The sequence below is a fragment of the Semicossyphus pulcher genome, unplaced genomic scaffold, assembly GCF_022749685.1.
Source record: "Semicossyphus pulcher isolate SPU_LCO1_2020_fin unplaced genomic scaffold, fSemPul1.0.p SCAF_1, whole genome shotgun sequence".
NCBI classification, from domain to species: domain Eukaryota; kingdom Metazoa; phylum Chordata; class Actinopteri; order Labriformes; family Labridae; genus Semicossyphus; species Semicossyphus pulcher.
In genome coordinates, this window is record NW_027211603.1 from 25,235,222 (window position 1) to 25,247,937 (window position 12,716).

Here is a 12,716-nt window from a genome sequence, read left to right on the forward strand (position 1 = left end):
CTTTGCCTCGCTCTAGGCACTGACTGCTTTATTCCATGACTTTTTTTCTCTCTCCTCTCGGCTCCCTCCTCCTCCTCGTTGGTCCTGTAATTTTTTTTTTTTTCATACCATCGTAACTCTGCTACAACAAGAGGCAGTGATGGTGAATTGCTTGACCTTTCTCATTGTGTGGCGGCGGTGTGCTGTGTGGTCTGTGTCGACTTGGTTCAGCCCATACATCAGGAGAGGGTTTGTTATTGTGGACACCTTTGTTTGGTGGGAATTGGAGGTGTTGTGTGTGGAATAAGAGCCCTTGTAGTGGCATTTGTCAGCTTTAGTTTTGTTTAAATTCGCAGCTATGATGCGTTTTGTCCCAAATTTTGACACTGTATACGACACAGCATAGAACAGGCAAAAAGGCTTTCTTTAAGACACAATTTTACTGTACAAAATGTTTTTATAGTTTTCACAAAATACATTTAGAAAGCTCCATTTTAAATAAAATTAAATTGAAATATTTAAGAGACAGCGTGTAGACGTTTTTATCTCAGAAGCATTGCTCAGACGTAAACCCAGTGTGTGTCCATGTCCTACGTACACACTGAAATAAAAATGCAAAAACTCAAAAGAGCATGACAGATGATGCTAGAAAAACCCTCCCATGGTCTTCAATTATAAATAAGGACTGCGCGGTTCGACTGCAGTCTCACCAACTCGAAGCCAATGTAATCGAACAGAACGTGTTTACAAAATTTTGCAACACAAGACTAATATCTTTAAAAAAACACTGTGTACTAGATGAAATACAAAGGCTTTGGTCTGTTTTACAATCAACAATGATTAAATCTGATATGTACTTGTAAACAACTGCCAAACACTTAAGTTTAAAACTCTGTCAAGCAATGTTTAATCATAATTATAGGAATTAAATATTTCTAGTTGCACAATTTTTTTTGACCATAGGACACTATAATACAACTATAGCTAAGAGACAAATTGTACCTGACCCTAAAGAAATGTATTTTATGATGCATGGAACATTTATAGAATATTCTCGGGGATATAAATGAAATCAACTTTTATTGGAGAAATCTTTCTGGAAGATTTCTAGGGAAGACAAGTACTTTACATTTTGACATAAACAAACTGGATTATATCGAAGACGCAGTCTACCATTTACAGACTACAGGTTTTCTTTTACACCTGTTTTTCCACATTTAATGTTCTTCGTGGTAATCTAGAGTCAATCCAACCACCGAAGCAAGAGGTCCAAGTTGTGTCGCACGTCGCGCCGTCTTTGCACACAGTTTGAGCTGTTGATCCGTGATTAACAAGTCAGAGAGGAGTCGAGACCGCAGCCTCAGTGGGTGGATCGAGTTTTTGAGCTTCCTCTGCTAAATATCCATCCGTACGAAATAAGACCAATAAATAGTTGCTTTTTTTTTCTGACACAGTAAGAGTCTTCCCTCCAGCTTTAATGATATGCAACAGCGTCCAGAGACCATGCAAAGGCTGGTAGAAAGTCTCGATATAAGCAGATTAAAAAGATAGTCATGGCAGAATCTCTCCTCTCGCAAACAAACGCAAGACCAGCATGGTTTTCTAGCAGTCCATCTATCAGTACTTGATCTTGGTTTTTCATATTAACATACAAATGGCCATTTACTAACACACCAGAGAAAAAAGGAAACAATGACTGAAGTTGGAAATAGAAAAAAAAACAGATAAGTTTTTGTTCCATAAAAATTTAACACCGGGCACTTTACAGAGGTCCATTTTTTTTCGCTCTTTCCATCCTTGTTCTCTCTTCCAAGTCCTCGTTTTGAATGTGCCTAGAGCTACAGAACAGCACACAGTCCCACTGGAAAAACAAAGCCCAGACGTCCCAAGGCTCTCCCAGAGTCTCTCTCTCTCTCTCTCTCCTCTCCTGTCCTTTGCCTCCTCTCAACCCTCTATCGCCTTCTCTACTCTCCTGTGCCGTGTTTGTGTGAGGAGCACTGCCGGAGGGCGATGGTGGAGTGGGTGGTTACAGGGTGAAGTAGCTCTTCTCTCTACTGTAGTCTTGACCAGTACTGAGACATGTCAGGCTCGCTGCCTGGGACTTGGACAGGGACAGACACTCCAGGAGAGATGAGTCCTGCGGAGGGAGAGAGAGAAAAAGAAAAACACGTCAGTAAAGAAAAAAAGCAAAACAGGCCCCAGAGTCAACATGCTAAATTAGATGAGCGGATGCACCATGCACATTAGCCTTATAGCGCCGAGCATTGTGCTTCAAACACTTGCAGATAGGTAGACGAGCAGTGGAGCTGCAATGAGTCACAATGCCCTGCACATGGTTGCACAGTAAAAGGCTCGCAAGCTCGATAAATTGAGGCTTTGGCAATGGCATTTAAACAGAGAGAGTACAACAGCAAATGAATCAAATTAATTAGCAATTTAGCACAGAGGAAATGTGGTTATGCATGATTAACTCTTCATGACTATAACCGGTATATATGGCTCCCAGTAACAGCATCCTAATGGGGTGGAACTAAACTATGGGCCGGAGCCGTGGGATTGACATGATGGCGCAGAGCGGGCGATGAAATGAGCTTCATGCATGCAGCCGCAGGAGGAAAATGATGGATGCAGAGATATTGATACATTTAAAGCATGAAGAGGAAAGTAGCAGCAGCAGAGCATGAGTCAAAGTGTAAGGCCTAGTACCCCCTAATTACAGGAAAGGTGGCAGATATTTCAGAGAGTAATTCCCAAGCATGTTGGTAAACAATGAGCTTTCTGCCTACCTGTTGAGGTGGTACCAGAAGTGGTCATTGATTGGCTGTTCATATGTGCCTGCATATGAGGGGGCGTGTATGTGTCGTAGCTCCGCCCGTTCACAGGCGGACTGGTAGGCAGCATGCAGGAATAAGAGGAGGTCTGGCTGGGCTATAGATGGGGAGAGAATATAACATTAGCTTAGCCAACCATAGTTGTAGTTTTGAAGCTCTTACAGGCACATGTTTTGTAGTTTTATTTATAGTTTAGTATCCTTTAATTAAAAAAAATACAGTTTAAAGTTTTTTGTTTGGCCAGGAAACACAATTTAACTTACTCATGGTGTGTTTTAATTCCACTCTTACAATCATATCAATTACTACATTCAAAAGAATATCTTTCAACACTACTGTGCATCATGGTTTTACTTACTTGCATAGGTAGATTGTTTGCCATGGTGAAGCTGGGCATGGGGGGCAGTGCACTGTAGGTGTTTGTGAGTGCAGAGTCAGGTCTACCCAGCATTGACCCCGAGGTGAAGGACACTGTGAATGAAAATTAAAAGAGGGGTTAAAACTGCTGAAAAACACACACACATATAATCCAGTGTAAGATGCTGTCTCATTAGCGTTAAGTAGTGCGTGCGTGCGTGAGGTGACGCCTGATCTGACAGGCAGATAGGCCCGGACAGATCTACTGTACACTGTGTGTCTCAGGTGATTGACTTGTGAGCATGAGCAGCAGCTCCGCCGGTGTGCCCTCCTGCCTGATGCGCTAATTACGCACACAGTCAGCTGAGAAGTTTTGCTCAATCATCCATCAAAGGGAAACCACCGCTGCTTCTTCATGTGAACTAGAGCGCACAGACACCGAGGCCCCTTTGCTCTTTTTTTAATATCCATCCGCAGGCTTTCTCATAATAATATTTAGTCATTTTCACCTGCTGACTTTGACTTATGGACACTTATATGTTTTATTTCTTGCATTAAAGGAGTGGTGTTGCAGTGTATTTAAGAGGAAAGTTATTTATAGCAGTGCAGCGTTTGCGCATTACAGTAATTATATTTTAAATTCAAACTGTCACATTGTTTTTAGAGGTGGTGTCATCCTGTGTTATTGGACCTACCCGGCGTGGTGGGCTGTGGGATGGCCTGGTACACGCTGGTGCTAAAGCTGCTGCTGATGGGAATGTGACTGGAGGAGTTGTTGGCCTGCCGGCGCTGGTTCCGCAGCTTCTCCTCTCGCCTCCACTTTGCTCTTCTGTTTGAGAACCATACCTGCGATGCACAAGCTTTCTGTCAGTTTCCACCATTTTTTTTTTAAATGTAAGCCTTAAAAAAAAACTTGCACTCTTTTACTGTAAACGGTTCTTATTACTCACTTGTATTCTTGCTTCTGGCAGGTCGATTTTCGCTGCTAGTCTCTCTCGCGCGAAAACATCTGGGTAATGAGTTCTTTCAAATTCTGTAATGCAGGAAAACGCGACACAAAAAGGTCAGTAAATACTTTATTACATATGTAATTATATGATGTGATTTAATTGTTGCAAGGCTGTTAAATAAATGTAGGTTAACGGCCAAAACTATTTCTTATGAATTATAAGATTTTGCAAAAGGGAAAAAAAACAATATGGCGCATCTTCATGCAGAAATGATTGACTTATTGCTGCACCTTTTTCCAGTGCTTCGATCTGCTCCTGTGTGAAGGAAGTGCGGTTTCTCTGTAGTTTCCTCTTGAGCTGCAGACGCATCTGTGTCTCCTCCGAGTCCTCTCCGTTCGAGCTGATGGAGTTTGTGTTTTCTCCAGCACCGTCTTGTTGTTGGCAACCATCTGCACACACAAAAAAAGGGAAAAAAAGGTTATAATGGAAATATACATTCAATTAAGCTAATTGAATAATTAATTCTCGGGTCCCGTGTTGTATGAGCCTGCAGCTAATTGTACGGAGCGCGGTGCAACATCATTAATTAAAGGCCTTATCATGCTTGATTGGATTCAAAATCAGAGGAATGATTGCGATTCCGTCTTAATGTCGCCAGATTACAGCCTGCGTGAAAAGACACAACATGAGGACGGCTGCGCGGTTAAACTGTTTATAAAATATTGTGGGAAAAACGTGCTGGCGAGGGAGAGACCGCGCGTACTTCTCTCTCCCCAACAATGGCGTGTGTTCTCAAAAGGTTAAGAGAAATGTGACAAGATGTGGCGAGCTTTCTTTTCACAGCCTATGAAATGTATTAAAACCCCAAGCTCTCCTAGCCCCCTTTTTTTTTAGGGCAGAGCAATGCCTCAATGGTCGTTCCCATATGGGCGTTGGTATCGCCATTGAGGTGACCACCAACTTTTGAATAGGAGAAGACGCTTTTCAGACTGATACAATGCCTTCAGGAGTAAGGGAAACCATTAAACTATGGACACAGCCCGGGACGAGCAGTGAGCCCTCGGTGGGTGTAATATATGGGAGGGGGAGCCATTGGAGGAGATGACAAAAGGATCCTCTCTCTCTGGAGGCGCACAGGCTATAGTGCTTTGGCATTGTGCGCACGAGGATCCCAGTCAACAGAGCTTTGAGTCCAGTGTGTTAACCCTTATCCACTACCATCATTAATCACGTCCCCCGGCCAGCTCCACGCCAGTCAGGATTTCTGTCTTCAATTGGAAACAAATGAGTGAGGAGAGAGCATGCAACCCCCTGAACAACCCAAATCAGGCCAATCTATTCACTGGCCCTTCAGTTTGCAGGGCGAGGCTTATCGACTAATGTCTGTCTTGTTGTTGGACATCATTATCACACCGAGGAGTTAATGCGAAATTAAGCAGGGCTGCGCTGATAGAAGGCTGCTTTATGTAATATCTCACTCAAGTCTTTCTGGAGCCATGCAGCGGCATTTCAGCTTTCTGCATGCCCATTCACTTTCTGCTTTTATCGGAATTGTTCTTAATTTTAGGGAGTTACTGGAGGACAGGAGGTTATAGGAGGATGGATCAGGTGCAGAAAGCATAACATGCACCCCAAAAATGTGTGTAACTTCTGTCAGGCAGAATTTGTCTTGTGTAAAAGTTGTCGCATTTAAAAATGATTGCACGTCTGCTCCTTTTACGCGCCGCTCAGAAGGCCTGAAACCATATTTAGTGTGTCTAAATGTAAAAGTTTTTGGTTCACTGGAGAAAACCTGATGCGCAACGTTTCTCGACAATTTCCCTCGCTGCAAAAGCAGACAAAAGTATTCTTCTATAGGCCAATAGTTTGTATCCACGCTATTTGTTTCTTCACTCCGGATAATCCATAAAAAGGAGTGAATGTGCAGCTATTATCCGTCTGCCAGACCCACTGACGCTAGGATGGGATTTGTTTTCTTTATAAAAGCGCTGGGAAATAAACTCATTCTTTAGTATCACGATGTCTCAGCCAGTGAGGCGGAAAAGCAGAAAAAAAAAAAAAAAAGATACCGAACCAATTGCGGCACCTTTCAGCTGCTGAGACCGGATCAAAACACTCTTGAGAAACCGCTTAGAAGTGAAAGAGAAAGTGAGAGACTAAATCCTATAGACGGGATTTAGAGCCATATAGCCAGCGAGCGAGAATGAGAAAGGGATGAAAGGGGGAAATCGGTGCGGAGTTTTTATTCGTTGCTCTTTGGATAGAGTTGTCTTCTTTTGGGGCCCTGTCACTCTCCGTGTAGCCTTTCTCTGCTCGCCCGGCTGTCGGATGGAAAACATATTTTTATTCCCCCGAGACCTGATTTACTTAAAGACGTACTGAATTACAAATAAATAAACAACTATAATTATGATGTCTGGTGTTACAATCGGCCTAATTAGCATAATTATATTTATAAATACTAGTTATAATCATTATTATATATGAGCTTTATTAAAAATAAAAAAAAATAAACCACATTAAAACAACGATTTTACGTTTAATTGTATGCAAACAATAATACGATAATAGTAGTAATAATAATAATAATAACTTTAAATGTTAATACGATCGTTTCCGCTTAACTGCTTGTTGATAACAGCCCCACGTGTCCAAATCAAACAAATGCAAATTCATATTTTCTATATGACTGAATTCAGCACGCGCGTTTCCGCCTTTCTGCCGCTCATAAATCCCACACAGCGCCTCATCCTGATACATTTGATTTTTATATATTTAAGAATCAAAGCTGCCGTGATTCTTGTAATAAAATCTGCTGTGTTTGGCCTGCAGCAGGCCGACAGGAAACCCTGTGAGGTGGAATATTTCCACAGCAGCCTGACCATCTCCACACTCCTGCATGTTGCCATAATGAGAGACAAAGCCCTCTCTAATGAGCAATTACACGTAGTGCGGAGCGTTCCCATAACCAATCATTGCGTGTGAAGGAAAACATTCCTTTGTACTAAATATCCCCGCACACACACACACACACACACACACACAGAGAGAGAGAGAGAGAGCTCCGCGGCGCTGCCTCCCCATCAGGAGGGGAGGAAAACTCCGGCTGTTGGATGGACACCTCTGCTGAAAGGACAAGCCGCTGTCACGCACATCCATGTCTGGGACAGTGGAGGCATTCAGACTGCATGCACGGCCTGTGGCTTCCTCTAATCGACTAGTCTTAATTGGGGGTCTTGTTCAGGGCATCAAAGCATGCCAATACAATACCTTCCTGCAAACAGAGCCGTGGACCGGAACCACTGGAAGAGTGAGCTGTAAAACTATTCAGATTCAAACATGGCAGTTTGTGGTGACCTCTGAGGAGTTCACAGTGAGACTATGCAAGGCGAATATTTTTTGACTGACCAATAATCAGACCCAGAGGGCCCGGGTTTGATCCGTTTTTTGATACAACCGCGCGTGCGTCAAGGTGTCTTTATCGCCACTGTGTGATAATGAGGCTCACCTTGGTTGGGCTGCCCTGGCACTGATGTTCCGGGGTACCAGCCGGGCCGGGTCCCCCAAGTTCCTGTCTGACCGTTGAGCATTCTCAGCTTGTCATACATGCCATCTGCGCCCATCTGTTGCTTTTCACTAGCCAGGTTGCGGAGGACTCTGTTTATCGATGACACCTGAATGACAAATTACATATGATGTTAGATGGAGCGCTGCATACACCTTATAATGAGAATTAATGTGCGCATGGAGGTGTTCCTGAAAAGCGCATAAATGGACAGCGCATTGCTGCTGATCATATACGCAGCGATGCGCGCGCCATGCACGCTTTCAAACGCAGTGTGTTTAATAAGAGTGAATGGTTGGGTGCTCATCTCCTCTTCCTCCACTGCATGAGAAAAAAGTCATTTCATGTGGCAAATTAAATCATGCACATAAGTTACAGTCAATGCACTTACGCTGGGTATGTTGTCGTTGGTGCAGATCCCCTCCGACAGAAGTCTGTCACGGATCTCCCACGCGAAGATAGACGGACACTCCCGCTTGTACTGCGCGATTTTCGCGACCACCTCCGGAGTGGCGACCCTGGGCTTGCTGCCGCCTATTGCTCTCGGTCTTATGGAGCCAGTTTCATAATATCTGCCCAGGATCTTGCTTACGCAGCCGTTGGATACCTGGATAGGAAACAAAAGACACAATTCACATACATTATTTACGACTATTAACGGAATTTCTAAGATGGCGTCAAATAATTATCACCTTTTCACTGTCCAGCACTTGGACTTCATCATGGGTCTACAAACACAAAAAATATGCCTTGAATGGTATATTTGGCATTTCTTACAATAGATTTATTCTTTCTAAGAGCAGGCACAGGACTTTACTTTTAGCCTTATTACATTTCCAGTAAACGGAATGAAGTACATCATCATTTTACTGACTTAAAAATGATCATAAAATGCAACATTTATTCTATATAAAAACATTGATTTAATGTGAAAATCATACCGTTTTGTCTTCCATATTCTAGCTTTAAAATCAGTTTGTTTCCATTGAAAACAAAGTCAGCATTAACCTGTATTCTGTTCTTAAAAAGGAGTGAAATAGTCACCTGCAGTATCCTGGAGATGTCGCAGGGTCGAGCGCCACTGTGAGCAAGTTCAACTATTTTCTGCCTGGTGGAATCCGGCAGCGGTCTACCATTAACAAACACACCACCAAGCTGGTTTACGCCACTGTGACCTACATGGAGACAAAAGCATCGCAGTCATCACACCGCTTTATCACTCCTGTTAAAACATGGCTGATAAAGCAAATGATTTTTACTGGATGGTGTAAGGAGGATGGAAGAAGCGTTAAGGAAAACCGAGCTCAAGATGGAACATGGAAACAGGAGGGCAGAAGGTTTAGTTCACTTCACATCAAAATTTTAAGGTTGTAAAAAAAGTGTTTTAAATCGAAATGCACTGAAAGACAGTTTTAAGAAGCTGTTGCATCGCTCATTACCGAAGACAAACAGTGCGCAGTTATCCAGTAGCACATGCACAACATGGATTAAATGGCATAAACTAAACAAAAACATATTTTTATATATTTTTCTAACCAAAAAGCCACAAATCAGAAAGTCTTTTGTCTCGAGGAAACACAACCAACCTTTTATCAAACCGACAAACTTCGCTATTAAAACATCCGCACCGTTATCCATCCCTTCATGTACAGCTGCGCATCACCAAGACCAGCATCTCACCCATAAACTACCCTCAAAATAATAACCAGCAGCATCGACAACCACAGAAAACACAACATCTGAAATAATGTGTAAAATTAGCTTTCATTCACAAGCATCGCTTCTTGAAAAGTGGCGTTAAATCGACATATCCTATCGTGAAAAACACTCCATAATTACGCACCAATAAAGCAGGCACCACACCGGATACACGCTCTAAAATAGCTATTTTTTATGATTGTTTATTGTGTAAAAAGATATCTTTTTAAAATTATTCGTAAATAGTTCAATGGCATCCCTGTAAAGCAAAGAATAAGCCCGCAAACCTGAAGCCAAATGGGAGAGCTGACTCCCCGGAGTGCCTGAGCTGCTCTCTGTTTCTCCGCTGCCTTCCCCTGCGCTGCCGCCCGGTACATTGACTCCGGGAGCAGAGGCTCCTTAGCAATAAATAAGCTCCAAATATAGAAGAGGGGGAAAATATGATGAGCCTGCCTGACATTTGTCTTTAAAATAAAGCTAGCTGCACGTCAAGTTTGAGCTTAATTTCTGGAAATAGGCGGAAGTCGCCTCGGATCATGCATGGGAGGCTAATTGAAAAGATCAGTTGGAGCACTTGTGGCAGGCATGTCACTTTATGACACCGCTCTGCTTTTGAAAATCGCATCGTCACGACAAATAGTAGCATGATAAAACGACCCTTTCTGTCTGCATTTGGATATCACTCAGACAAAATTGGACGCTACTCGTTTACCCTCCGAGGGAGACTTCGTTTTAAGGTGGCCAGGGGCTACGCGCGGTCACACAAACGAGGGCGCGCCTGGATTCTTAACATATTAAAAGTGACATGCAGTTTTTTTCCCCCCTTGTTTGTATTTGACAACAAATGCTCACAGCCACTGCAGTCCTGTTGTGTGCAATCGGTGGGCGTCTTAACTCTGAAGCATGTCATAGGGCTGTGATTTAAACTGCACACTTTATTTTCTATACATTTTAAAAAAGGGCCTGTGTGAAAATTAACCTGTTTAACTGTGTAACACATCCCTTTTGGCCGCTATGTGTAATAATCTTCCAGATAATAATCTTCCTCTGATTGATAGTAAATCCATTATCATCCCTCCTGCTCTTTGGTAATTCCAGGATTAAGTGGAATTAATAGACTTCTTACGCTGAAATTGGCCTCTGCGCATTAAGCAGCCCTGCTTTCTCTGCGGGTTCTGCGGAGCTGCTCCATGTATCCACCTCTGATTTATAACTAACATATAAATCCTCCGGATCGATAAAACCGTCAGATAAGGACATCACATAAAAATCAAACTCTCCTAAAAGGTTAAGTCTTAATCATGGCAACAATTCCCTCAAGTGCCCGGAGTCGATCTCGCCCGCTGGCGCTGATTATGCGCCTTGTATTCTATTGCGAGTGGACTAATAGGAAAACATATGGTGTCAATTTGGACGCTCCCCACCATATACACCCAGGAGTTATTAGCACAAAAGCCACCGAGGCCGCCGCGACCTTTAGACAACCCAAAGGGCCGGGCCCAATGATATCTGCTCGGCAATTCGCAGCAGACATCACACGCCAAAGCCAGGGGAGCATCCCATTATCATCAATCCGCAGCAAAGCAGGAGCGCAGGGTGTTGTACACAGCTTTGATAAGGCCCCATCATCCCTATAATGGACAAGTGGCAAGCGCTGCGGCCTTCAAAATAAAACTCTCCCGCCACCAGTTTGTACAAGTATTTATTTTTCTTCCGAATCAACCCTCTGCACATCAAACAATCCAACTGTCAGCATTGGATTCAGACACATTTGCACTATTAATGCGCACAGATTACAGCACAGACACGTCATCGAGGTATATGGAGAATAATATAATAAAATTATTCCACACACCTTCATCACAGATGTCATACACCTCTTGTCCAGCAGCAAGAGAGAAAATGTTTCATGTTTAACCTTTTTTGTTTCATCACACACACACATACACACACCAGGCATTTTAAGACACATAATCAACTCATGGGCCACTTTAATAAGCAGCTTCATGTAGCATGTTTTTTTTTGATTGGCACCCACGACAGTATGGTTGTTAATATTTATTCTTCCGCAGTGAAAGCTAGTGCGGCCTGCGGTTATGATATGAGCGTTTTCTCTCTACTTCCTGCTGTCTGTCCGTGAAGAATATGGACTCATCTACATAAGACATTATTGCTATTCCTCATGTTTCATGCAGGGCTCTTCTCTGCGCAGCTAATCTTGTATGCAGCCTGGCAGCCAGCTCTAACGCTAATGCAGACGGCTGTGCAATTATTTAATACCAACTCAAGCAGAAACAAAAAATCTCCCTCTCAACCCAACCCCCTCTATTCTCTCCCCCTCTCTCTCCTCTCTCTGGAGCAGGACGACGTGATTAACTTGTTCAATAATAACTTGCCTACATATCATTGCAAAAAAAAAAAAATTAACTGCAATGAAACAGCCATCAAATAACTGATTTCTTTTCTCCCCTGCAACCTCAAAGTCATGCAAATTTGTTCCTGCATATATTTCCTTTAAAGCCTTCTAAAAAAAAAAAAAAGTTATTGCGTTATATTAACAACCAGTGCTTAATGTCAGTGGGTGTCGCTTCCATGCAACCACATTAAAAACTTGCGGTTGTAATTAAAAGTTTCAAAATAAAATAAAAACAACTTACTGTTCTGCATCATTGAGGCTACTCCAGACTCCCACGTGGCTTGGTTGTGGTATTCTAAGCGTCACAGGGAAAAAACAAAACAGGTCAGCATCACATCATAAAACCTGCTGTATGCACATCTTTAACTGTCAAATTATTTACACTTTATTTTGAAATAAATAATCTCATCTCATCGTTCGATTTGAATAGTTGCGGATCTTTTTTTTTTAGTGCTTAAACATTACTGATGCATAATGATATTTTAACATCCTCAGTGTATGTATGTATTTTAATTAAACTTGCCTGGAAACAGAGTTGACTGTCCACTCTATAACAATTTAGTCAATCATCTGCCGTTTTCACTACTTAATGTCTCCCTATAGGACAAAGCAAAACAACACATTAGCACAGCCACCACAGCTATACTGATGTATTACTGTATCTTTTAAATGTGTGCCCTACATTTTACAGTTAACCTCAACGCTGCTGCCAAGCTAACAAATCAAAAACAGACGCGGAGGAAGATTATTTGAACATCTCTGTTAGGCACTTGTCAACCTAAATTTAAACTAACAACCTAGCCGTAATATAGGCCTTATGGTAACTCTTTTACAGCGCTATGTCTCCTTTTGGTCCTAGTTTTCATATAAAACAATCAGCCCTCAGCGTCACAGTAAGACGCCTTTTCTTTAAAACTTGA

General features: G+C 42.4%; 1 protein-coding gene across 8 annotated transcripts; it reads right to left on the reverse strand.

The window, feature by feature from the left end:
- Positions 1-477: 477 nt before the first annotated feature.
- Positions 478-12,077, reverse strand: pax6b (paired box 6b). 8 transcript variants are annotated; one of them, XM_069667966.1, is made up of 12 exons: positions 12,038-12,062; positions 11,236-11,259; positions 8,727-8,857; positions 8,375-8,410; positions 8,074-8,289; positions 7,626-7,791; positions 4,408-4,566; positions 4,118-4,200; positions 3,863-4,013; positions 3,169-3,281; positions 2,766-2,907; positions 478-2,116 (listed from the first exon to the last, which is right to left on the reverse strand). In XM_069667966.1, the coding sequence occupies exons 1-12, from the start codon at positions 12,048-12,050 to the stop codon at positions 2,031-2,033; spliced, it is 1,320 nt and encodes a 439-aa protein (XP_069524067.1). In that variant the 5' UTR covers positions 12,051-12,062; the 3' UTR covers positions 478-2,030. The 8 variants fall into 8 exon arrangements, with proteins under 8 accessions (XP_069524067.1, XP_069524227.1, XP_069524144.1 ...); XM_069668126.1 differs by having other exon boundaries at positions 8,059-8,289; XM_069668043.1 differs by lacking the exon at positions 11,236-11,259.
- Positions 12,078-12,716: the final 639 nt, after the last annotated feature.